The 27,699-nt window shown below is 39.4% G+C and overlaps 1 protein-coding gene across 2 annotated transcripts; it reads right to left on the bottom strand.

The window, feature by feature from the left end:
• Positions 1-304: 304 nt before the first annotated feature.
• SLC35B3 (solute carrier family 35 member B3) lies at positions 305-26,240 on the bottom strand. 2 transcript variants are annotated; one of them, XM_070942516.1, is made up of 10 exons: positions 26,177-26,240; positions 22,480-22,730; positions 19,073-19,194; positions 17,460-17,614; positions 15,684-15,791; positions 14,684-14,781; positions 11,777-11,869; positions 11,188-11,299; positions 2,984-3,053; positions 305-936 (listed from the first exon to the last, which is right to left on the bottom strand). In XM_070942516.1, exons 2-10 carry the CDS (start codon positions 22,678-22,680, stop codon positions 786-788), a joined length of 1,110 nt encoding a protein of 369 aa, XP_070798617.1. In that variant the 5' UTR covers positions 22,681-22,730; positions 26,177-26,240; the 3' UTR covers positions 305-785. The 2 variants fall into 2 exon arrangements, 1 of the variants encoding a protein (XP_070798617.1); XR_011600306.1 differs by lacking the exon at positions 305-936 and adding an exon at positions 10,631-10,995 and having other exon boundaries at positions 2,992-3,053.
• Positions 26,241-27,699: the final 1,459 nt, after the last annotated feature.

Below are 27,699 nucleotides of genomic sequence, written 5' to 3'. Positions count from 1 at the left end.
TGAAAGAGACATCTCAGCATGCTTCAGTTTTATTTCAAGCTTGGAACACTTAAATGGCCGTTCTCAGCTCAGAACATTTGTGCAGCCCTACTTGTTAACATTAGTTGAAAGATAATTTCATAAAAGAATCGGTTATGTGATAGGAAATGCATAGATAGAAAATTGCTCTCTTCTTTAAAAGCCCTTATGAGGAGTTCTAGTTTTTCTCAGAAGAAATCCACAGTGCTAAAACAATGAGAACAAAGGTTTTAAAAACAATCTGGGATAGATTTTATTATTTAAAAAGAAAAAAAAAAAACGGCATAATGATCTCAACCTTGGAGGTTTAAATTTTCACTTTTATCGATCAAGTTTTGATTTGTATCGATTAAGACATTACATTTAAATAAACACATTCCAACAATAAAACAAGGTCCACTGATTTCAGCCACTGCCAAAGCACCTTTTATACAATTAAAATGCCCAAATTAATCACATAACTCACTCTCCCAAGTGTTCCATTCAGAGAGACAATTTCAATAGCAGCTTTCCCAAGAATTATTATTTTTCCATGTTCCTTGTCCAATGACATCATTCAACCAATCCCTTCCAAGAAGGGAATCCAAGTGCTCAAACAACGTTTTGCAGACAAGCTGACTTCAGTCCTCTGGTAGTAGACAAAAGCGCCTTCAATGCCTTTGGTTTTTTTTAACATCCTTCCCTTTGGAAAATGATTCACCTGCAGACTATTGCAAGGAAAGAACAGAAGCAAACAGTCTAGTGCCAACACATGGCACAAGCCAGTTCTATACTGTTTGGGATAACGTCCTTGTCTTTCTATCTTCCAGAGATTTATTCCAGAGACGGCACAGTGAAGGCAATCTGATTTTATCCATATTCTTGCTGTAAACATTGAGAAATATGCCAAGGATAACTAATAAACCTGACCACACGTACCTAGAAGGGGAGGGTGAAAGAAAAAGAATCACATTAGCAACTGCACGTGTAATAGTCCAATATGTTAAGATTCATATGGAAAGCAAAACAGCCGCTGTAGAAGTGAAATGAGCTATAGAATATATAGACAATTCTCGATTTACAACAATTCATTTAGTAACCGTTCAAAGTTACAGCACTGAAAAACAGTGACTTACGACCATTTTTCAAAGTTGCATCCCCGGGGGTCACGTGATCAAAATTCAGACACTAGGCAAACTGACTCATATTTATGATGGTTGCAGTGTTCCCGGGTCACAGGATCCCCTTTTGTGACCTTCTGACGAGCAAAGTCAAGGAGGAAGCCAGATTCACTTAACAACCATGTCACTAACTTAACAACTTCAATGATTCACTTAACAACTGTGGCAGGAAATGTAAACTGGAGTAAAATTCACTTAATGTCTCACTTAACAACATAAATGTTGGGCTCAATTGTGATCATAAGTCGAGGACTACCTGCATTTATTTTATATATTATAAAATAGCTTATATACTTTCATTTATTTTTCCTTCATTTCTTTATAACAAAAATAATTTCTACTGTTTCAAGTAAGATAATTTTTATAATGAAACCAAGGTTTCTCAAACTTACTTCCCCCCCCAATTTACAAGTGAGAGTACATTTGATTCTGATATTTATTTTTAGGGGAATGGGAAAACTTTGTTATCACAATAGCTCAATTGCTATCCTTATGCATGAGTTTCACCAGAAGGAGGGCGGTGTAGAGTGGTCTCTGCTCCAACTTGACGCTCACTGATGTTTATATCACCTATCTGTTCGTATGACCCATAATTGGTGTTGTGGTCTAAAATATCTTGATAAATCCAGGTTACCAAAGCTGAGATTCTCATAAAAACAGATAACCTTTTAAGACTAGTTGTTCTACATCTCTACATTCAGAATGTAGACTGATCTTGGAACTTAACCAGATGATGATGTAGGACAGAATTATTTCCTGCTCACTGAGATTGATTAAAGAAGCAGGTCTGATGATAATAATGAAGATGTAGTATTAGATACTTGTTCTTGGCTGTTGTTTGAGAATGATCATCATAAGATCTAACTAAACCTTATCTGTATTGTTCTGTTAAATAATTCTAACATCACCATCATAAAGGCCTCGAGTGTAATAATGTATATTTACCAATGGATGAACTTACAAGTGCATCCGCATGTAAAGAAAAGAGAGACATATGGCATTCACCTCAAGGAAGACAACCCCGCATTGGATGTTGAGTTATTCCAACCACAAGATAAAAACAGACAGGAAAAAAAGCAGAAAAACACAAACCACCTTCCTCACCTGAGCTACTATGGCTTACCAATTCTAGCCTAAATCAATCTTGGAGATTCCTTTCACCTAATAAACGCATGACTCAATGTAGAGTCATGCGTTTCAATGTAGAAAAAGGAAAAAACAAACAAACACAAAAATAAATCAGCATTAACTGAATCAATAAATACTGATTTAAATTAAAAAATTAATTAATCCTTAATCTGCATCTATCAAATATTCCTTCTCTCACACAAACACAAAACCCATCCTACATGCATAAAGAAAGAAACACACATACATTCCCTTGGTTTGTTTCACTAGAAACAGCAATGAAAAGGAGAAACAAGCTGGGGATGGAAGTGGGAAAAGATGAATAAGGAAAAAAAAAAAAAAGAAGTCTTATTTAGGTGTTCTAAAAAATGGTTAATGTTCATTAGACAAGGAGCCCCTTCCAGGCTACTCTTTCATTAAACTAATCTTCACGTCTGTGCTTTTCAGCAGAAATGTCTACAGCCATTTGCTCAGTTGCCTGTCTGTTTTTCAGTACTTTCTATTTCTGCTCAATTTCTTAGCAAATGTATGAAAACACGTAAACATCTGTGGGTGCATATGTTCAGGATGATCTTGTGCAAATCTCTCATTATGTTATTTAACTGTATGGTTTTTATGAATGTGTTTGAATAAAACATTAAATTTTCACAAAAATATGATGGAAGAGAAATACTTACTGGAATGTGAATGGCTTTGCAAAAAACAAAAAAGAAAGGACAATTGTCATTGCTTTTCTTCCAGTTGTAACTGAAGGAAAGAAAAAACACAGAAGGACGTTATACATTCATTCCAATCCAACTAAAATACAACTTCTTAAAGAACAGTATAGAAAATATAAATATGAAGCTTCTTAAATCTTGTATTGCTTGATTTCAATTGCCATATGCGCTAACCGGTCTGTCCAACAAACATTCTTACTGATAATTGCTCTAGTGTTCAAGCTTGATACAGTTAGAAGGCACTAGATCAAGGAATGGGAATGTAAAGTAATCAATAATACTGAAACACAGTGTCTTGAAAGTAAGTGATTATAACTGATTATTAAAGTGAAAGCTTTCATCTCAGAATGAAACTTATTTATGGTGATAAGCAATAAATATTAATTTATTAATATTAATTAATATTATATTAATTGGTAGAAGATAGGTGATTAAGGCTATCTAACACATACTGTGGTATACTAGTTGGTTATTAATTTGTAGCAACCTCTTTAGGCAATAGAATAGTCAAATATCACAGGGCATCTACAGTGGAATTCCCCTGTAGGCACAATATCAGCAAATTACTAAGAAAGCTTTTCAGTTGTGTAATTCAGTACAAGATTTTGTAATTGTAGGACTTCTTATCAACCTTTCACCATTTTGTGATCTTATTCTGCCACAATGCCTTCCTATGAAATACTATGAAACAGAAACAGAACTTTCTGTCACCCACCCCCCACCTCAAAGGACTTATGGTCATTTTAAGATTGAAAAATGGAGATACAAGGAGAGAAAAGTGATTTGACCCAGATCATCCAGCTGCTGGTGCCAGAAAAGAAACTGGAATATAAATATAGCATATGCTCGTTCCATCTTATAACTATTGAAAAATGGGAAAACTAGAAAAATATATATATTTAATACGTTTGAGCTGAAAGCTATATGGCTGAAAGCTGAATGACTATGTCTAAACTAATGCAATGTTACTCAAAATATCATTCTTAATCCTTTATGTGTTCTAAGGAAGACTGATAAAAACCACTGATCCACTTTTCCTGAAAAAAAATATTCATGGGCCAATCAAATATCAAATGTAATTTCAATATGTTGAAAGTAGTTCAAAATCTATCTGACAGATATATCCAAACTCCTTCTAGAGTTTTCTGTTCTTGTCTTTTGAATTTTAATGACTATGTTTGGGTTTTTTTTACCTGAATTATTTTACAATTGATTGAGAATATTTTTTGTGGTGAATATCACCTGTTTTAATCCCATCAGAAGATTTCTTGATCATTTAACATTAACATTGCAGTTTGGCAGTTTACAGGCTCAAGATTGACTCAACCTTCTATCCTTCTGAGGTTGGTAAAATGAGAACCCAAAATGTTGGGGACAATATGCTGACACTGTGGCTGTAGATTAAAAGCATGTAATGTTTTCATTTTGATATAGATGCTATTGGGGAAAAACCAATGTAACTTCAAATTCATATAAGAGATTCATGAAATTCCATAATGAGCTATGGAAAAGAATAATCAATATATTTTAAAAATTATACATTTACCTGGTTAGAAATATCTTTTTATCTGACTTTTTTTTTTAAAAAAATATTTAATAGAGTTAGCAATAGCAATATCATTTATGCCTGTTGCAGCATTCTTAACAACTGTGTCACTCATTTCACAACTGCGGTGCTTCATGTGACCTGGTGGCCGTGGCCAGGTGGTCATGTGGCATCGCTTCTTTGCCCTAATGACAGTTTGCTGCAATGGTCATAAGTGTGAAAAACAGTCATAAGTAACTTTTTCCAGTGCCATTGTAACTGTTGTAAATCAAGGATTACCTGTACAAAAATACAAAAAGCATCTTTGCTTGCAAAAAGCTGCCCTAAATACCAATCATTGGATTAGAAATACCTGCAAACTGGAATTGCAAATCAGGGAGGGTGCCAGAGCACCTTGAGGAATTAAAATAGTTAAAATGCAGTGATACTATCAGCAGCCAACTCTTGCTCATAAAGTGAAACCCTTTAGCAGAGAGGTCATTTAAGCTCTCCAGAATGAAGCAAAGGAGCAAACAGAGTATCTGTTGCTTTTTAAACCAATTACCAGAACAAATAGACACAGAACTAGTCAGATTTCCAAAGCTGCTTCTTTTCAGGAACAGAGATTAACATTTTTCCTTCCAAACAAAGCTGAATAGGGAAAATTATCTCATCTGCCATCTATCGGTGAAACGTCTGAGGTGGCTCGGGAGTTCATGGCTTCCATGACCATGGACCTGACTCAGTTAATTCATGGCCCTACTCACTCAGGCGGGCACACTCTGGACTTAGTTTTTATCTCTGGTCAGTGGTCGAGTGGTCTTGATAGGGGATATAGTCATCGAACCCTGGTCATGGTCTGACCACTCGCTCCTTCGACTTGACTTTCTAACCGCTGCACCCCACCGCAGGGAGGCGGGACCGACTAGGTGGTTCCGCCCCAGGTGCCTGATGGATCCTGACAGGTTCCAGATGGAGCTTGGGCCAATTCCTGAGACTCTGGCTCATGACTCGGCTGAAGTCCTGGTGGCCGCCTGGGACAGTGCGGCCGCTGGGGCTTTGGACGCATCGTGCCTTTGCAGCCTCTGACCCGGCGCCGAACTCACGTAGTTCCTTGGTTCTCCGAGGAGCTGAGGGAGATGAAGCGCCGGAAAAGACGCTTGGAAAGCGGTTGGAGGACCAGTCGTTCCGAATCCGACCGAACGCTGGTGAGGTCTCATATTAAGACCTACCTAGTGGCAATAAAAGTGGCAAAATCTAACTATTTTGCCGCCCTTATTGCGTCATCAGATAATCGCCCAGCCGCCCTGTTTAGGGTTACCCGCTCCCTCCTCCATCAGGGAGACGGGATGATCCCTTGCAGGGTCGAGCTGAGGATTTTGTGCAGTATCTGCATGACAAGATCGCTCTGATTCGGGAAGGCCTGACCTCTGACTGGGTAAGTCCAGACGGGATGACTGAGGCAGGTCTTGAGAGTGTTATCTGGGAGGAGTTCGATCCTGTGGCTCTTGAGGACGTGGACAGGATTCTGGGACGGCTGAACGCGACCATATGTTTATTGGACCAGTGTCCCTCCTGGTTGGTGCTGGCTTCCCGGGAGGTTACATGAGGCTGGCTCCAGAGGATTATTAACGCTTCCTTGAGCAAGGGTGTCTTGCCGGCCGCCTTGAAAGAGGTGGTGGTGAGGCCCCTCCTGAAGAAGCCCTCTGGATCCGGCTGTTTTGGCTAATTATCGTCCAGTCTCCAACCTTCGTTTTATTGCGAAGGTTGTTGAGAGTGTGGTGGCGCGGCAGCTTCCACAGTACCTGGATGAAGCTGTCTATCTAGATCCGCTCCAGTCCGGTTTCAGGCCTGGGCACAGCACGGAAACGGCATTTATTTATTATTTATTTATTTATTTATTTATTTATTTATTTATTTATTTATTTATTTATTTATTTATTTATTTATTATTTATTTATTTATTAAATTTATATACCGCCCTATTCCTAAGGGACTCAGGGCGGTGAACAGCGAACGATAAAAATACATGTAATACAAACGTTAATAATAAAAAAAAACCAATTAAAATATACTAAACATTCTGGTCCTAGATAATTCAAGACATCCCAGTTTAAATAAAATCAAAAAGCAATATAAAAGGAAAGTTAGGCCAGGCCGGCCTGCTGAAACAGGAATGTTTTGAGGGCACGGCGGAAAGTGCGCAGATCCGGAATCTTCTGTATCTCTGGGGGGAGCTCGTTCCAGATGGTGGGTGCCCTCACAGAAAAGGCTCTCCCCCTGGGGGCCGCCAGTCGACATTGTTTGGCTGACGGCACCCTGAGAAGCCCCTCTCTATGGGAGCGTACTGGGCGGTGAGAGGCTATTGGTGGCAGAAGGCGGTCTCGTAAGTACCCCGGTCCTAAGCCATGGAGCGCTCTAAAGGTGGTAACTAAGACCTTGAAGCGCACCCGGAAGACCACAGGGAGCCAGTGCAGCTCGCGCAGGAGGGGAGCCACATGGGAGCGCCATGCTGCTCCCATAACTACCCGCGCGGCCACATTCTGGACCAGCTGGAGCCTCTGGGTGCTCCTCAAGGGGAGCCCCATGTAGAGAGCATTACAGTAGTCCAGGCGTGAAGTGACGAGGGCATGAGTGACCGTTTTTAACGAGTCCCGATCCAGAAAGGGACGCAACTGGCGAATCAGGCGAACCTGATAAAAAGACCTCCCGGCCACAGCCGTCAAGTGTTCTTCTAAAGACAGCCGTGAGTCCAAGAGGACGCCTAAGTTGCGAACCCTCTCCGTGGGGGGCAATGACTCATCCCCAATAGTCAGTGATGGCACCAATTGACTATATCGGGACGTCGGAAACCACAGCCACTCGGTCTTGGATGGGTTGAGCCTGAGTCTGTTCCTCCCCATCCAGATCCGTACAGCCTCCAGGCACTGGGACATCACTTTAAGGGCATCATTGGGGTGGTCCGGGGTGGAGATGTATAGCTGAGTATCATCAGCATACTGATGATACTTCACCCCAAAACCATGGATGATCTCACCCAGCGGCTTCACATAAATGTTGAACAGAAGGGGTGAGAGAACCGACCCCTGCGGCACCCCACATACAAGGGGCCTTGGGGTCGATCTCTGCCCCCCTGTCAACACAGACTGCGACCGATCAGAGAGAAAGGAGGAGAACCACCGCAACACGGTGCCCCCCACCCCCAACTCTTCCAACCGGTGCAGCATGATACCATGGTCGATGGTATCAAAAGCTGCTGAGAGGTCTAATAGGACCAGGATAGAGGAGCAACCCCTGTCCCGGGCCCTCCAGAGATCATCTACCAATGCGACCAATGCCGTTTCCGTGCTGTATCCAGGCCTGAAGCCCGACTGGAACGGATCTAGATAAGCCGATTCATCCAAGTACTGAGGAAGCTGTCGCGCTACCACACTCTCAACAACCTTCGCAACGAAGCGAAGGTTGGAGACTGGACGGTAATTAGCCAACACTGCTGGGTCCAGGGAAGGCTTCTTGAGGAGAGGCCTCACCACCGCCTCCTTCAAGGCGGCAGGGAAGACACCCTCTCTCAAGGAAGCATTTATAATCCCCTGGAGCCAACCTCGTGTAACCTCCCGAGAGGCCAGCACCAGCCAGGAGGGACACGGGTCCAATAAACATGTGGCCGCGCTTAGTCTGCCCAGTATCTTGTCCACGTTTTCCGGAGTCACAGAATCAAACTCTTCCCAGGTAATATTCTCAAGACTTGCCTCCATCCTGCCTCCTCTTTTCCGGCGTTTCATCTCCCTCAGCTCCTCGGTGAACCAGGGAGCCAGGTGAGATCGACGCCGGGTCAGAGGCCGCAAAGGCACGACCCGGTCCAAAGCTCCAGTGGCCGCCCTATCCCAGACAGCCACTAGGTCTTCAGTCGAGCCGTGTGCCAGAGCCTCAGGAAATGGCCCAAGCTCCGTCTGGAACCTATCCGGGTCCATCAGGCGCCTGGGGCGGAACCACCTCATCGGTTCCGCCTCCCTGCGGCGGGGTGTGGCGGTTCGAAGGTCAAAGCGAAGGAGGGAGTGATCTGACCATGACAAGGGCTCGATCGCTATATCCCCTATCTCGAGACCACTCAGCCACTGACCAGAGACAAAAACCAGGTCCAGCATGTTTCCCCCCGTGTGAGTAGGGCCATGAACTAATTGGGTCAGGTCCATGGCCGTCATGGAAGCCATGAACTCCTGAGCCACCTCAGACGCCTCACCGACGGATGGCAGGTTGAAGTCCCCCATGACCATAAGTCTAGGGGTATCAATCGCCACCGCGGCTATAACGTTGAGTAGTTCAGGCAAGGCCGCTGCCACGTGGCAGGGAGCCAGGTACGTAACCAGCAGGCCCATCTGCACCCCATGACCCCACTTCACAAGGAGGGACTCACATCCGGCCGTCTGAGGAACAGTGGCCTCCCTCGGACTAAGACCCTCTTTAATGATAACTGCCACCCCCCCGCCCCTTCCCTGTGACCTTGGCTGATGAAATGCCCGGAAACCGGGTGGGCACATCTCTATGAGAGAGACTCCCCCCTCCTGGCCCAACCAGGTCTCCGTAATACCCACCAGGTCCGCTCCCAACACAACATTGGTCGTGTTGGTGGATGATCTCTGGAGGGCTTAGGATAGGCGTTGCTCCTCTATCCTGGTCCTGTTAGATCTCTCAGCGGCTTTTGATACCATCGACCATGGTATCATGTTGCGCCGGTTGGAGGGGTTGGGAGTGGGGGGCACCGTTTTGCGGTGGTTCTCCTCCTACCTCTCTGACCGGTCGCAATGTGTTGGCAGGGGAGCAGCGGTCGACCCCGAGGCGCCTTGTCTGCGGGCTGCCGCAAGGGTCGGTCCTCTTGCCCCTTCTGTTCAACATTTATGTGAAGCCGCTGGGTGAGATCATCTGTGGCTTTGGGGTGGAGTTCCATCAGTACGCTGATGATACTCAGCTGTACATCTCCACCCGAGGCCATCCCAACGATGCCCTTGAAGTAATGTCCCAGTGCCTGGAGGCCGTGTGGGCCTGGATGGGGAGAAACAGGCTCCGACTCAACCCTTCCAAGACCGAGTGGCTGTGGCTTCCGGCGTCCCAATATAGCCAGCTGGTGCCATCGCTGGTTATTGGGGGCGAATCATTGGCCCCCACGGAAAGGGTTCGCAACTTGGGCGTCCTCCTGGATACACGGCTGTCTTTAGAAGAGCATATGACGGCCGTGGCCAGGGGGGCTTTTTATCAGGTCCGCCTGATATGCCAGTTGCGTCCCTTTCTAGATCGGGACTCCCTACGCATGGTCACTCAAGCACTCGTCACTTCCCGTCTGGACTACTGCAATGCTCTCTACATGGGGCTCCCCTTGGGGTGCACCCGGAGGCTCCAGTTGGTCCAGAATGCAGCTGCGCGGGGGATTATGGGAGCGACAGGGCGCTCCCATGTGACACCTCTCCTGCGCGAGCTGCACTGGCTTCCTGTGGTCTTCAGGGTGCGCTTCAAGGTGTTGGTGACCACCTTTAAAGTGCTCCATGGCTTAGGGCCGGGGTATTTACGAGACCGCCTTCTGCCACCAATAGCCTCCCACCGGCCAGTACGCTCCCATAGAGAGGGACTCCTCAGGGTGCCGTCGGCCAGACAATGTCGGCTGGCGACCCCCAGGGGGAGAGCCTTCTCTGTGGCGGCACCTGCCCTCTGGAACGACCTGCCCCCAGAGATACGCACAATACCAGGCCTCTGGACTTTTCGTTGGGCCCTGAAAACACATCTTTTTCACCTAGCCGGGCTGGCTTGATCCCATCCCTTCGATTTTAATTTGTAATTGGTTTTAACCCAGGTTGTTTTAATTGGATAGCCAAATTATTTAATATTTTTAAATTGCTTTTAAATTTTATATGTTATGTTTTACCATGGCTGTTCACCGCCCTGAGTCCTGTTGGAGAAGTGCAGTATACAAATTAAATAAAATAAATAAATAAATCTCTAAACACAGGATTAAAGATCACCAAGCACAGAATTAAACTTCACCAAAAACCAGTTTTAGACCAAAAGTCAGAAAGGGTATGTAAATTCACGTTTGAATGTCAATCTTTCTAGCTAGCCAATAAGCCTTGCTGAATGTCACTCATCTTGGTTCCTTGTCATTAAAAGCTTCTGCTTCGTTATTCAATTATTTCTTCAAAGTGCTGATCATTGCACCCTGGCTGGAAGAACTCCAACAGGGGAGTATTTCCTCCCAACAGCGGTGTAAAAAGCTTAAAACAACCCTTCCCCTTTAAGAAAGTCAAGCAAAAAAAAAAAAAAAACCTCAGAGAACCTCCGGAACCGGACGCAACAGTAAATCTAGGCATACTGCCGGAGAGGCAGTTTCTGTAAGCAGGGCAATAAAGATTAGGCTAGGAAACAAGACCGAATGTTGTAATTCCTTACAGGATTAACCCTGTAAAGTGGAAAAAAACAAAAGGAGATTTCTTTTAACAACCGGTTCTCCGAACTGCTTAACTACTTAACAACCGGTTCTCCGAACTGCTTAACTACTTAACAACCGGTTCTACTGAACCGGTGCGAAATGGTAGAATCCCACCACTGAGTCTGATTCAATTCTCCTGTAAATGTATAAACTCAGTAATACCTGTTACAGCTAAAAGAGCTCCGAAGATTTTAATCAAAGCCAAGACAAAAGAGATTCCAAAATAGCCAGTCAAGGAGAATAAGAATGCATAGCCGTATGTTTGAACTGGGCGCTGCAAAAACAATAATAACATTATTAGTAAAATGCTAAACAAACCCTGAGGTATTGCAAAATGAAACAAATGTCTTTAATATGCTGCCTGAACTAAAGTAAAAGTGCTTAAAGCTTTCAAAGTTTGTATTTAATTTTTGATGAATAATGGATAAAGCAATAATTAAATTATAAACATTCCTTGACATTTCAAAGAATACAAAGTAATTCTGATGAGGGTGATTACAGAGTTTTCAAGCTTTGTTGTATTACTGTACAATGCTAAATGTGTCTACTGAGAAATAATTCCCAGTTCGGTTGAAGGGAATTATCTTTCAGCCTTAATGAATAATACAATTTATTTTTCTTATTTTATATATATAAACAGCACAAATGGAAAAAATATTAAACGGTTCATCCAATAAGTACTCCAACAACACATAAATGCAAAGTTTACATTTACCAATAATGAAAATTGTAATAGAATCAACACATTTACCTTTGAACAAAATGTTACTGCAGGAGTTAGGCCAGCAGTACATGTCAGTCCCAATAAAATGTACAGGAAACCTATTGAATAGGAATACAAAACCTGGAATAATTACAAAAACAAATTATTTAAACTTCTGTTGTTTTAAATATGCCACAAATTTGCTCTGTGGATCTGCAAACATTCACTTTAGGTAGTACAATTTTTTTTTACCCATTTTCAAACTGGATGAAAGCAAATTCTGGCACAATTAGGCTGGATGTTTCTGAATAATTTAAACTTGACTAACAATCAGCACACAATATTTTAAGTGATCTGCATTTCACATAACTAAGATTTTGGCACTCAGCAAATGAGATAAATAAGATCAGCCCTGGGAAAATTATCCAATGGGTGTCATGCATTGCCCTAAAGAGCCAGTTTGGTTTAGGAACCTTAGGCACCAGGCTAGAAACCAGGAGATTGTGAGTTATAATCCTGTTTTAGGCGTGAAAGCCAGATGGCTGACTTTCAGCTACTCACTTTCTCTCAGCCCACAAAAACAGGCTTGGGTGACAAGCATGTCAGTAAATCCCTGTAGCAACTAATGGATCAATATTTAGTTGATCTGAAAAAAGTGGTCCCTGCACTTGTGGGAAAAATGCTAGGAAGAAAAAAATAGATATGTATTATATTAAGTTTCAAAAATTGAAATGTTTTGGTACTAGAGAAAATTTTCCAGTTTGGTTCTGAAAAATATTGAACCATTATTTTCAAAGGACTTACATTTTATCCCAACATTTTAACTACAGCAGAAGACTTGCTATATCCCAAGATGCTAAATGCAAAAATCCTTTACTGGTATTATATTGTATTATATTATATTATATTCAGGTGCATTGGCTGCCATTTTTCTCATTTGTGAACATGTGTTATCTGAATCAGGCAAGAAGTCTAGGAGTAAAATTTTGAACTATGGACATTCCGTGAATAATACAATTTGGCTTTCACTACAGTATACTGGTGAAGAACTGTGATCTGTAATCCTTGCTATATACAGTAACATTATGGGAAATCAAAGTTAGATATGTTTAAGATCCATTGATTTCAGTGAAACACATTCTTAAATCTCCATCAAAATCAATGGGTGATTACATCTTTACTATTACCTTAATCAATGCTTACTGTTTTTGGTAGTACAGTAATAAAATGCATTTTTCTCTCCTATTCAAATTTATCTCTTAGAAAATATGCCATTTTACATAATTTTTATAAAAAAAAAAAAAGGAAGTATATCACTATAGCCACAATATTAAAGGGCATGTTGTTTTCACTCCAGAGACAGAAATCAGAAAACTGATAGGTGCCCCTGACTAAATACATTAAAAAAAAAATCTGACATTACTGAATATCTAATATATATTAAAATATTAAGTACAAACATTTTTATCTGGAAGATTAATGTTAATGTGAATTTAGTGGTAAGAAATGATTGAGAAACTGAATTAGAATTTTGTACAAAAATTATTTTTAACTAGCCTGACCATATTTTGAACAGATCTAGTTCCATAATTTGGATTTATCAGGATCAAAATGTCCAATAAAAGGTACTGAAACTGAGCTGTGCTAATGTGACCACTGGACCTTATGCTTCAATACTATTTACAAATGTAACATTTAATACTACAATCTGGCTAATTATAATTATAAGTGACTGTAGTCAATGATCAAACATCTTGAGACATCTTGAATGTTTAAAACAAGTTCTTCCTTTTTTCTGTTCACCAGATTTAAAAATAAAAAAAAGAGATTTAAAAACTGCACTCCAATATATCAATCTATGTCAGCTATTGAGAACTATTGCTACATTTAACATAGTAAATGTTAAAACAACTCTGTAGTGGCAGCCTTCTTTCTAACTGAAGGATAATAAAAACAGGCTAATGAATGCATAACATACTATCAATATACATAATCCGTCTGGAACAACTGAATGTTTGAAAAGCTCTTTGATCAATTTTAAGAAAAAGATTTTAAAATCTTCTAAGAAAAGATTGTTTTATCATTCTTTTAGATCAGAGCAACAGAATATAAATCAGTGATGGCTAATCTTTTTGCCATCGCGTACCAGGAGAGGGGGGGCAGGGGAGGATCACGCGCGCACGTGCCCACGCGCATGCACGCGCAACCCCTCCCCCCACTCCTGGCACATGATGGCCTGGTAGGCCCGTTTTTCTTTCTTACCTGGTTCCAGATCCTCTCTATTTATCTGGGAAGGGCGAAAACAGCCTTTCTCACTCTCTCAGAGGCCCTCCAAAGGCCTGAAACGGCCCATTTCCCAACTCCCAGTGGGACAGGAAGTGACATTTTTTGCTGTCCCCAGCCTCCAGAGCCTCTCTAGGAGTCTCTAGGAGCCTCTCTAGGAGTCTATCGAGGAGTCTCTGGAGGCTGGGGACAGCAAAAAAGTCACTTCCTGTCCCACCGGGAGTCGGGAAATGGGCCCTTTCAGCCACTACAGAGTAGGGCCTCCAAGGGAGTGGGAAAGGCTGTTTTTGCCCTTCCCAGATAAATAGAGAGGATCTGGTGCCAAGTAAGAAAGAAAAACGGGCCTTCCCCACACCCCCCAGGCCCTCCAGAGGCAGGAAACAGCCTGTTTCCCTACTTCTGGTGGGCCCAGAAGGCCCGAAAATCAGCTGGCTGGTGTGCGCATGCGCCCCAGAGCTGAGCTGGCGTGCCCACTAATATGGTTCTGCGTGCCACCTGTGGCACACGTACCATAGGATCGCCATCATGGATATAAACCATATAACCAGTAATATCTCGCCTAATATTTTTCACCTGAATTTTTAAGAACATGATTTCAAACAAAAGACCTACAGTTCAACCCTGTATTTCTCAATTAATTAAATGACATTACAAAAAAAAATGAAGACTTACCATTTCGGAATTAGAACCGCTGTGCAACTTCATTGCTTTTTCTTGCACGTTTCCTATAACTGCATCTGCGCAGAGGGCAAGAGATATAAGGACCACTCCTTCAAATAATCAGGAAAATAAAAAAGGGTATAATGAGAATATATTTAAAGAATAGACATACATAGCCAACAATTACAATTTTAAAAGATATACATATTTATGAAAATGTATAGAATATAAAAATTTTGTAATAATAAGCAAATCTGACAGTTCAACCACAGAGATTAATATTCACTTGTCAGAAATATATAGCATTTATACTCTTTGTTCTCAGTTGTGGGGGGGGGGGGGAAGAGAAGAAAATTAAGCTAATACTTAAAGATTTCAAAGTAGTTGGTTATAAATTGGTTGGAGACCTTGCAAAAAATTCAAGGAAAAATAGGAAATTAGTTTTATCTCTTTAGCGTGAAATAATGATATTTCAGTTTTTTTCTTTGTAATAAATTTATAGACATTTCTAAAATTCTGTTTTCACTTTGTCATTATGGGTACTGAGTGTAGATTAATGATAATTTTTTCCCCCACAACTGTAGAATCAGGCTGCAGCATAACAAAATTGACAAAAGTGAAGGGGGTCCAAATAGTTTCTGAATGCACTGTAAATGTTTAAATTCAAATCCCAAGTTAATGAAACAGGATATGATATCCAAAATTTAATATTTAAATTGTGTGCTTTCCAACTATGCCCTCAATTTTAAGGTGACACTGTCCTGTAATGTAGGATGTGCGTGCATGTGTGCGCTAGCTACCTAGAATATTTCCTGGGTCAATAAGAGATAATTAGACCTCAATAACTAAGAGTCTCTATTTTATGTAACTTTCCATGTTCCTACAGGAATTCAAACAGAAGGGTCCGAATTCAATCAGTCAATAGTTTCACTTTATCTATATGTTCACTTATGTTAAACAACGTGTATTTCCAAATTTAAAAAAGAATAAAATTCCAAAACATGAAAGTTACCTGTCAAATTGAAATTTGGTGCAATTGTGCTATCAGCTAGAGTAAACCATATTAAGCCCAAGCTCATACATACTGCAGCAGAAACATCTACAATATTGTAACGTTTCCCTGTATTGTTAAAAAAAAAAAAGAGAAGAAGCAATGTTGATACTATCTCAATCAGACTACTTTTAGTTCATTCATGTCAATATTCTTCTTTTCATGTGGGCTATTTCCACACTGCACAATATTCTCTCTCTCTCCCCTTCTACACACACACACACACATACAGTGCAGTAGTTATCAGTGAGATAGCCATATATTATACGTACAGTAAAAAGAACAGTGAATTTTGTGGCATTTAAAAACTCATTCATTTATTATCATATACATTTTCAAAATCTTTTGCAGTAATGTGGTATATTTATATATAATGACAAGAATAGGTGAAACACTTTTTTTTTTGCAAATTGGTACAGCTCTCTTCTGGCAGCTTACTGTTACCTTTTCTTTCCACACTGTTTTGTTATCACATATATTTACCTATACTGATGTGAGAAGGAACTAAGCTGAAACACTCACTATGCCATTAAATTAACACATGAAGCAGTCCTTTTATGTCAACATCCTGACACAATTTCACAACAGAGAGTTTATGTGCATTCTCTGCCTGGCTTATACTGCCATTTGCACGTCATCTAAACCCTTCTATCATAAGCGGGCTCAAATGGTACACTTCATCTCATTTTGAGCTGTTTTAGGTATCTGGAAAAGACATTAAGTCTGAAATTTGCAATTTAAGTAGGAAAGAGGATTTCAGCCTTGAAATCATTTTAACATTTCACTTCAAATTTAACTGTTATCACTTAATCCACCTATTACTGTTCCATGGTTAATCCAGCTAAATAACTACTGCAAATTTCAGAAGCAGAACCTGCTGCTTAAAAACATTCTAAGAATGAAGTTCAAAGGAAGCTTTTGCAGTTTTCCACAGATAATAATTTCCACAAAAATACACCAGCTTTCTCTCTATAGGTTATTATAGTGAAAGCAAAAAAAAAAAAAAAAGGGGGGGGGGGGAAACCACTAGACTTGATGGATTTTATCAATAAGGGATATTATTCTTTTGTGCTTGTCTTCCCTGTGCAAGAGTTCTCAAATGATTCATAAGCATTCTACTTTGTCCTCCTCATAGTTATAATCAGTCAATTAACTACTTAGTATCACTGAAGTGGCTCATAAGTGGCATGATCAACAAGCACACAAAAGGGCTAGGAACATAGTGATGTGCTCTGAGATTACTGAAGAAGAGAAAGAGCATTCTTTTCTTGTATTTCACAACATACTTTGGATGTTCATATATTATAGGAGTGATGGGATTTTAAATTAATCCAAAGCACTTAACAAATTATTTGTACTTTACGCATATTCTCTCTACATTTTAGGCAGGCTAAATCAAAAGCAGATAAGATATTCTTATAACAAGGCAGTTTCAAATAGTTTACCAATCATATCTTAAATTTATCTCAGCAGCCTAAGATAGCAGAAAATAGTTTGCAATTCTTGCTAGTAACAGTGTGCAAGGTATATAAATGTTCCTTGGAGAACATAATTGGTTTTGAGGCCTTGTTTCTCATTTTGTTTTCATGCACATTTCCTATTGACCTAAATTTAAGTCCTCTAGACTTTTTATGGAGGATAGAGGCGGGGGGGGGGGGGCAGGAGAAACCAGTACTGGGTCTTTACAAGGTTATTTTTCTGAAATGAATAGCAATCAATAGCAAGAATAAGCCATACCTTGTATAAAGACTCCTCCTATCATAACTGGGATCAGTTTACAGCACTTGAAGATTACTTGTGTAGGATAATTCAGATATCCTAAGGAGGTATTTGATAAACCCATAGTCCCCACTGTTAGAAAAGCTATTATCATGTAGGTTTTGCCTGGGATCCTGGAAAATATAAATGAAACTCTAATGTTGGGAACAAATGGCAACACTATAGAGAGGTTTAATTATTTTGGTAAGTAAAAATTATTATTATTGAAGTTGGTGGCTTTTTCTGCAAAGCATGGCATGTATAAATGCTGAAATCTGAATTTTATTAAACGTAAATCAGAATATGTTCAACTATTCAAGGTAAAGCCTCTGTTTTACTATTACAATTTCCATGATTTTTTCTTTTTGTAAAAGAACTTGTATAGCCTTTATGCTTTGTCCCACACTAACAGTGAAAGAAAAGAATGTGGTCTCAATAGCAATGATTGTCGCATTTCTACATTAATCAATAGGATAATTCTTAAACAGCTGTGCTGACAATTTCACCCTTTGATTTCTCATAAAAATGCCCGATATAAAATCTGTCCATGAATTTTGCAGCTGCTTTGAGTGCATTTCATTGGTAGAAATATGGAATAAAAGTTCAATGGCTGAACAGACATGTTTTTTCTTGCAGTTCTTTCACATTCACATATAGAATGAATACAGGTAGTCCTTGACTTGTAGCCACAGAATTATAGTTGTAAATTGTAACAGTCATAAATTGAGACATACACACGATCGGAAATAATATTCTGGCCTTTTTTGTGGCAGTCATTAAGTGACCATCACTATTGTTAAGCAAATGATGTAGTTAAGTAAAACCATAAGTAAAAGCAATCAATTGAATGGGCATTTTTTGTTAAAAACCGGCAAAAAACCATCGTGAATTGCAATCACGTGACTACAGAACATGTGATGGGTTGTAAAGCTTATTACATGGGGGGAGGGGGGCGGCACCATTTATAATAGCCAGGGTGTTGAACAATTGTAAAATGATTGTTTAGCGAGGATTACCTGTATGCTACAATCTAGAAAAGTGGTTGCTTTACTAGTCTACTGCATGGAAGCCACACAGATCACTGGGTTCCAGATTTTAAGAAGCATTTCACTGTATGTTAAGCCAATTAAAAAAAAAATCTTTTGAAAGTTTTAAATAACTCTTATTTCATATGTTTTATGTGTAGAAAAGCTCTCTATAACCTCACAAAATATAGGTTTCCTTTTAATTGTAAATTAAATGTGAAAGTTATGCATGCTGCTGAAAAATATTTTATTAATTGTATTTCTGCACTAACTAATATGGGGATCCAAAAATTACATTTATATATAAGTATTTTCCATTTTAAAATGGAGTGGGGGAAAGAGGAAAATGTATATTTAAAAGTCACTCATGTTCTGAAAACTCATTAGTTCCAGACAGTTTCATAAGTTAACATGTAGTTTGCTGAAGAATATTGCTTGTCCCTATAGTTTTCTTTATTTTACAAACCGGAGCTAAATTTTTGTATAAATTTTGTCCACTTAGTAAAACTACATATAAGAATCAAGCTTCGAAGAATTGAATTTTAAGACTATAAAAAAAAATCATACCTTCTCCTCTTGTCTTGAATAAGCTGTAGTTCTATAAGTCCAAAAATGGAATAAAACCCAAATTGTACTAATGTAAGATACCAGCCAAAGGATTTAAAGCCTTCTACTGAAAATATCAGCTCCTAGAAAGGAGACAGAAACAAATTGCAAAATATGGTATATAAAAATATTATATGAGTTGTAGTATCAGCTTTCAATTTATTTATTTTTATTTTATTTAATTTAATTTTGGATGAGAAATTTTTATATTGTTTGTTGTCTTTATCAGGTATAATCAATGATATTATATCAATAGCTACATAGAACTGATTAACTTTCAAATGAATTTGGGATTAATTAATGTACTTAATAGCTGAACATCACCGATATGTATAACACAAGCATCAATATTAGTATAAATAGAAGAAATACATAAAAAAGACACCCCCCCGCCCAAATATGTCCCATTTAACTATATCAACCAATTACCTTTTGAAACCATATGCCTTCTCACATTATAATGAAGTGGTTTTATCTCTGATTTAGGATGATGAGCAAATGAGTCAGTGAATGAACCATAGTTTATTTTAGAGAAAAAAAACTCATGTTTTGTCAGTTACTGATTGCACATCATGCTTAATTCCAGTTGCAGTTAGTAGTCACTTGACTTGCTTCCCATACAAGCTCTGAGCCAGCTACAAGTGCAAGGCACTAACAATCCAAAAGCAAGGAAAACATGGGAATATTGCTTACATGAAAGGTTGATTGTAGCCGAGTTTGTACACTGTGTTATTTTTGTTCAGTACGATACACAAACTCCCCCATTATGATTTAGCATAGCATAGAAAGCAAGCCATTGTGGCATATCCAACAACAAAAAAAGAACCCTGCTTTAGTATTATTCAGAACAGCTGCATTTTATTGCTATTTTATTTTCAAACTTTTGCATAATATTTGCTAATTTTACTCCAGCTGCACATTCATTTCCTGTTTTCAGTGAGCTGCTCACATCCAGTTCAAACTTCATCAATGACTATGTGAAACTGGTATAAAATGCGCCAATGTGTACTATATAACTTTCACAAAATGCTCAATATGCATTTTGTTGCTGGTTCACCCAAATACAAAGTCATTTCTATTGAAATTTAAATTCCAATTGATGCTATTTTTTTTAGTGCAGAAGATGGAAATTAATCCACAGATTGGAGATTGAAGGCCTTCTCTTGCATCAATGTTGTTGCTGGCAATATGGAATTTAGTCATTGTCACTTTCATCAGGACTGAAACCTTAAAATTATGTGTGTCTTCTTTGAGAAATATGATTCTGAGTAAGAAAAATCAAATGCTTAGCACATTGTAAGCTGCCCTGAGTCTCCGGAGAAGGGCGGCATATAAATCAAATTTAAAAAAAATGCCTAGATACAATATTGGGATACTTGGCTTAGATGCAGTATATGCAGGAAGGATCTGGAGGCCTAACTGGTAACTAACAGATGTTAATTACCAGTACAAAGGATTACTTTGTATGAGTAGGCATGGTTCTGTAGCAGCTAAACAGATCAAAGAAATCTTGGGTTATACCACAAAAACCTTGTATTCAGATAACAGGAAATAAAATTCCATTGTATTCTGCAATAGTTGGAGAGCACTTGGAAAATTGCCTCCAGTTCTAGATAAAGACATGGTGAGTCTGGATTACATTCAAAGGAAAACTACCAGAACAAAAGTCCAGAAACCAAGCCTTACAAAGAATGGTTAAAGATTTGGGGCATACTTTAGTTTACAAAAGTTAAGGCTGAAATAGACATGACATCTCTAAAATGCACAAGAATGGGCAGAAAACGAAGGCAGGACGAGGACTAATGGTTGAAATGAAAAGAAAAGCAATTTAGACTGAAGCTTAGAAGGAACTTCCTGACAGGAATATGTGGTAACCCAGTGGTCCCCAACCTTTTTATCGCCGCGGCCCGCTGAGCGCGCGCAGGGGTGGGGCCACGGCCCAGGAGCCTTTGCGCAGGCCCATTGCGCACGGCCCAGGAGCCTTTGCGCAGGCCCATTGCGCACGGCCCAGGAGCCTTTGCGCAGGCCCATTGCGCACGGCCCAGGAGCCTTTGCGCAGGCCCATTGCGCACGGCCCAGGAGCCTTTGCGCAGGCCCATTGCGCACGGCCCAGGAGCCTTTGCACTGCAGCGTTCCTGTCCCCCGGCCGCTGCGCGGCCCGGTGCCAGGTACTCCACGGCCCGGCACCGGTCCGCGGACCGGGGGTTGGGGACCACTGTGGTAACCAATGGAACAGTATTCTCAGAATAGTGGTAGACTCCTTGGTGGTGGTTTTCAAATGGGAATTGTATGTGTGATCAGTCAGGGATCATTTAGTCACTCAGTAGAGTTCTTGAATCATATAGTATTTCATTAATCTCTTTATAGAGTATTTCACTGATCCTTACGAAATTCCCTGGAAGAAACCACAACTTATATTTGTTGCTTCTCCTATCTGTTCATTATTCAGATATATTTTTCTGGTTTGCCCTATTTTGCACTTATACAAGGACAATCTGTGTTTTCTCTTATGTGAAAAATTGTATGAATGGGACTAGATAACCCAAAAATATCATTCAAAACATACATTATGACTGTATACCTTATGAAGTGAATATACATGATGATTGTATGTTCACTTCAAATTGACACTTCTGATTCAAGATGACAACTCCCTTGAATACTATTACATAAAAAAAAAAAAAACCCCAGCAGCTAGGTACTAGCAAAGTAGGGAGAAAATTTATAAGCCCTTTTTTCTTGACATCTAGTTTTGTTTTTGTAAGAAATCTTTCTCACAGCATGTTTATAAGATCCATAGCCCAAAGTTTCACCTTGGAACAAATAATGCTTAAAACCGCTTTTACTAAATCTAAATGTTTGCTTTATGATAACTATTAGCTATTTTACTTATGATGTTCTCAACAATTTTCAAGGTGCCAGATGGATTATATAATAAATTACATTTCAGAAAATAATACAACTAATGAAAATTCATATTTGCAAAACATGTATTTTTTAGGTTTATATTTTAGATATTCAAGTATATTATTAAAGATGTAATAATTCTTTAATCACTACAAAAATTTAAATTCTTGCTAATTCCCAAATTTATAATTTACCTTAATGCTCAGTTGAATAAAACTTTCTAATACTAATGTCTACCTGAACTTTTTCAATGGATTCTGAACATTGCAAAACTTTTAAGAAAGCTTTAATGAGTGGGCATTCCCACTTTTCTTCAAATGTGCAAATGTCCATTTATCTTGATAAGAATAGAATTTCCTCTTATTTTAAAAAGCTTACAGCTGCATCAAAATTGCTATAAGCCTAAAAATTGTTTTCTGGCAATTTTTTTACAATCACACACAAAGAATGATAGTGCATACCTGCAGATATCCATAAATAAGATAAAACAGGAAGACTCCCAAAACACAAATAAAAAACTGTGTAGGTTTGTTAAATTTGCTGAGATTAATTCCAAGGACAATTATATCATCTACTGATTTGATATGTGGCGACATAGCTTGGGATTTTGATGGTATGCTGATAGAAACGTATTTCCGAGAAGAATTGAATTTCATATCCATAATTCCTAATCTTCTGCATTCGGTAGTTAAAAGTCCTGTTTGGTTGCAAGCTGAAACAAATAAAGTTAAATTTAATCATAGCAACAGTTAAGGGAGCACCTTATGAATTTATTATGACATTTAGTTGTAATTTGTTTCACTTACTCCCTAAGGCGATTTAAAAAATTTCAGTAGTTATGTAAATCATTTTTTGTGTAAATTTTATTAAAAATTTTACAGAGTAAATAAAAACTAAGAGAAACTAATACAGAATGAAGAAAAAAAAATAAAAAAAGACAAAAGGAAAACTACAAAAGCACACAAAGATTAAAAATAAATAGAAAGAAGAAACTTCCAATTAGGTTAGATTTTATGGTTTTTATGGCAGAGTTTGAGATAAAATGATCTTACTAATGATGATCATGGTATTGCTAAAACATGTAAAATTCTGTTAATATACGAGACAGAAGAACAAAAATGAAAGAATGTATGATTAAAATGGGATGAAATTTTACCCACTGTTGTGATTCCTCTCTTATACTATGAAGTGTACTTCATACTTATGAAGTGAGCTTTTTCTGAACAATTTTATGTAAAATAGAATTGTTTCTTTGGGCCATAACATTAAAAGACACATGAAAATCCTAGATTAGTCTATTTTACTCTTATTTCCCATCTTTCGCCTACAAAAACTTACAGCAACCAAAACTAAAATGCAAACTAAATTGGAAATTTAAATGAAAACAAGTGAATATATATTATATTTAAATTTCTTGGACTATTTATATGTTATATGTTACAGGTTGTTTTTGGAGAGAATATAGCAATAGCAATAGCAATAGCACTTAGACTTATATACCGCTTCATAGTACTTTTCCAGCCCTCTCTAAGCGGTTTACAGAGTCAGCATATTGCCCCCAACAATCTGGGTCCTCATTTTACCCACCTCAGAAGGATGGAAGGCTGAGTCAACCTTGAGCCTGGTGAGATTTGAACTGCAGCTAGCAGTCAGCTGAAGTAGCCTGCAATACTGCACTCTAACCACTGTGCCACCTCGGTGTTAAACATATGTTGTTTATTACTGTCCTAAAAGTTTACCAATATAGAAAAGGCAAACGTTTGATAGATGAGATTGCCTTTAAAATTTGTTGTGTGTCAAATATGAATGCAACAGGGAGGCTGATGATGAGAATGGAACATTTCTTTGAAGATTAAGCACCTACAGAAAGAACTGCACTAAAATGGAAATACAATTCTGTTACTGTTTATTGTTTCATTTGGTTTATTAACAATATTGCTCTTCTAATTCTAACTTATTTTGTGTACTGTCTAGAGTTTATGGAGTAAGGCTGTTTATAATCTTATAAATTTTATAAATAAATAAAGAATATGTTAAGCCTGTTTTAGGATCTTCCTTACAATCTCTGAATGTTTCCCGTCTCAAAATGCGAAGAAATCTCTAAGGTTCGTGCTGTTTTGAGAGTTCCTAAAAGGAGAAGGGAGATGTGTCCATCCTCCTATGAAAAACTAGCTGTGAAAAACTGAAATAGGAAAATATGAATGGAGCACAAACAGTAACGTTTAATCACAGCTTCTGAAAGGTCATGTCTTATGTCAGTACGTATAGCACCAAATACTCATGAGCACATCAGGGCTGTTATGCCTGTTCACTGACAGAGGGCAAGGCACTCATTCAGTTCTGTTTACTTGGAGGTAATTTTGGAGGAGTGGCTCATGCCACTTTCCTCTCCAACTAACATCTATCTTGACTTTCCCACTTTACTAGTTACAGGTAGTCCTTGATTTACAACAGTTCATTTAGTGACTGTTGAAAGTTACAATGGCACTGAAAAAAGTGACTGATGACCGTTGCAGCATCCCCATGGTCAGGTGATTTACATTTGGATGCTTGTGAAAATATTTACAGATCCCTTGCATACTGGACAAAAATGGTTTCAACTCCTACCTTCAAAACAATGCTATAGAGCGCTGCAACTAGACACAAAAACAGTTTTTTCCTGAACGCCATTACTCTGCTAAACAAATAATTCCCTCAACACTGTCAAACTATTCACTAAGTCTGCATTACTATTACTATTAATCTTCTCATCGTTCCTATCACCCATCTCCTCCCACTTATGACTGTAACTTGTTGCTTGTATCCTTATGATTTATATTGTTTCCTAGTATGATTTTTTTTTTTTTGGATTTGATTTATATGCCGCCCTTCTCCGAAGACTCAGGGCGGCTTACAATGTGTTAAGCAATAGCCTTCATACTTTTGTATATTTATACAAAGTCAGCTTATTGCTCCCACAATCTGGGTCCTCATTTTACCTACCTTAGAAAGGATGGAAGGCTGAGTCAACCTTGAGCCTGGTGAGATTTGAACTTGCAGTAATTGCAGGCAGCTGATGTTAATAACAGTGCTTTAGTCTGCTGCGCTACCAGGGCTCCTTGATTGCTTATTTGTACCCTATGACTATCATTAAGTGTTGTACCTTATGATTCTTGGAGAATGTATCTTTTCTTTTTATGTACACTGAGAGCATATGCACCAAAGACAAATTTCTTGTGTGTCCAATCACACTTGGCCAATAAAGAATTCTATTCTATTCTATTCTATTGACAATTGGTTCATATTTATGAAGGATGCAGCAAACCGGGGTCATGTGATTCCCTTTTGCAACCTTCTGACAAAGTAAGTCAATGGGGAAGCTGGATTCACTTAACAACCCATGTTACTAACTTAACAACCTCAGTGATTCACTTAACAAATGTGACAAGAAAAGTCGTTAAAATGGGGCAACAATATAAATAATGGGCTCAATTGTGTTCGTAAGTCGAGGACGAGCTGTATTTTAGGAGTTCAGTTGTAAGAGCTGCCAATAAGCAATCCTTAGCACTGTCTGCCCCACTGCCACACAGCCCTTATTAAAGCAGCCCTTAACCCATAACAGTCTTCTTCCTTCCCTCGCTTTCCAGATGCAGGGGTGGGACTCTTTGACCTCCCCCACTTAGTAAAAGCAACATCAGTTATGAAAAGCTGGGCACCGGGTTGCATTCTTACTAAATGTGAAGTTACATTTGATACCCCCTTCCAACCCTCGGAAAAACCCACCGTCCATTGAAACGATGGGACCACTTTCACAACGGTGTAGACAGGGGTCTCCCTGTCTAGGGCGGGTGGGTGGGTTGGACTGGATGACCTTACAGGGTCCCTTCCAACTCTTCTGTTATTCTGAAATGGGTTGCTGCAATGGGACTGCTGCGCGGGATTTGGAATGCATCAACCCAGAGAGAGAAAACCAGAAGGAAAATGAAGAGTGAATACGCTTCACTCAGCTTGAACGAGCAAAGCCGGAAGAAAAGGAGAAGAAAAATGCACCACGGTCAAGGGAAGGATCTGTCATCCCGGACCGGGTTAGGGGGACCAAGTGGCAAGAAGCCCCTCTTGCCGGGCGTCGTCCAGCCTCGCCCTACTCTATCCCTCCCTAGGATCAAGCAGCGTTAATACCTGAGTCCGGAGAGACGGTTTGGCCACAATCAGGAAAGGGGGAGGAGGAAGAGGAGGAGGAGGAGGAGGAGGAAGAAGAGGAGGAGGAGGAGGAGGAGGAGGAGGAGGAAGAGGAGACAGCCGGGCCGAGGTGGAGCGCTCCGGCCGCCGCCACCGCGTCGCTCCCCCCTCAAGCGCCCAAAATGGCGGGGAGCGCAGAGCTCATCGAACTACCCACCTCCGACATCTGTGACTCGGCGCTTGCTCGGCTTGGCCTGGAAGCTCGGAGACGGCGCTGCGCCTTTCGCTGCTTCGCTGCTTTCTTCTGGGCGACCGAATGGGATCGATCTTGCGGTTGCTGCGAACCGCGATCTTATCTTTCGGGAGGTGGGGAAAGAAATGGTAGCGGCTGCAGCCGGCGCTGCGAGCTTCCACTGATTCTCCCATTCATTCATCATGCTTGTGTAACTTTTCTTCAGTATCTGTATTGATTATAGATAATATCTGTGGAGTTCACCGGATGTACTGCCTTGATCTTCGCTTATAGATGTCAGATAGGAAACTCAAAATAGGTTCGATACGCTTCTGTTTATCTTTATACATATCTTTATGTATCATATGTATCTTTTCTTTTATGTACACTGAGAGAGCATAGACATCAAGACAAATTCCTTGTGTGTCCAATCACACTTGGCCAATAACAAATTCTATTCTATTCTATTCTATTCTATTCTATTCTATTCTATTCTATTCTATTCTATTCTATTCTATTCTATTCTATTCTATTCTATTCTATATAACATCTATCATTTGTATAACGAAGAGGAGTCAGCTTTTCAAGTAATGTTTGTAAGCCTAGCCATTTGTAGTCGACAAATTGGATTAATCCAGTATTTTTGCCTCCTGCGTAAGGGAATCTTTCCCCCTTGTTGCATAGTCATGTATTGTCTCTAATCTTTAAATAGAATTAATTTCTTTTTTTCTGTATCCATGCCAACAACAACAAAAAAAAAATATGGCAGATCTGGCCAAGCTTATTTAAAAGTTTTATATAGCTGCCCAATTTATGGAATTACGACTCCAAAATTATAAATATGGGAAATTAAACAGAAAACCATGATTACATTTTTTTTTAAAAAAAACATAAAATCAAAGGAAATGAAATCCATAACTTCAGCTAAGTAGTTTTTGACTTGGACAGTATATGGATGAGAGATAATGAGGAAATCCCATAGATTAGAGCAGGTAAATTGGGAAGGGGGAAGAAAAACTCACCAAGAGTGTAAACTGACTCATGGGAAACAATAATTAATGTTGTTTTAATCATTTGATTGGATTGACTTAACTGTACATGATAAATTGGCTAAGATTTAATTGGGTAACCCTAGTTATTCATAACATTTCCATGATGTCTTCATGGTACAATAGAGACTTCATCTATCTCATTTGTTTTCATTCTTTCATCCATAGATTGTCAGCTTGAATATTTTTAAATTTCCTAATTTTTAACAGTTTATCCACTAAGGCTGCCAACTTATTTCTTT

This window comes from Pituophis catenifer, unplaced genomic scaffold (assembly GCF_029215685.1).
Source record: "Pituophis catenifer annectens isolate HBS135680 unplaced genomic scaffold, rPitCat1.0.hap2 SCAF_3, whole genome shotgun sequence".
Lineage (NCBI taxonomy): Eukaryota > Metazoa > Chordata > Lepidosauria > Squamata > Colubridae > Pituophis > Pituophis catenifer.
This window is presented reverse-complemented; position numbering and strand designations above follow the sequence as displayed.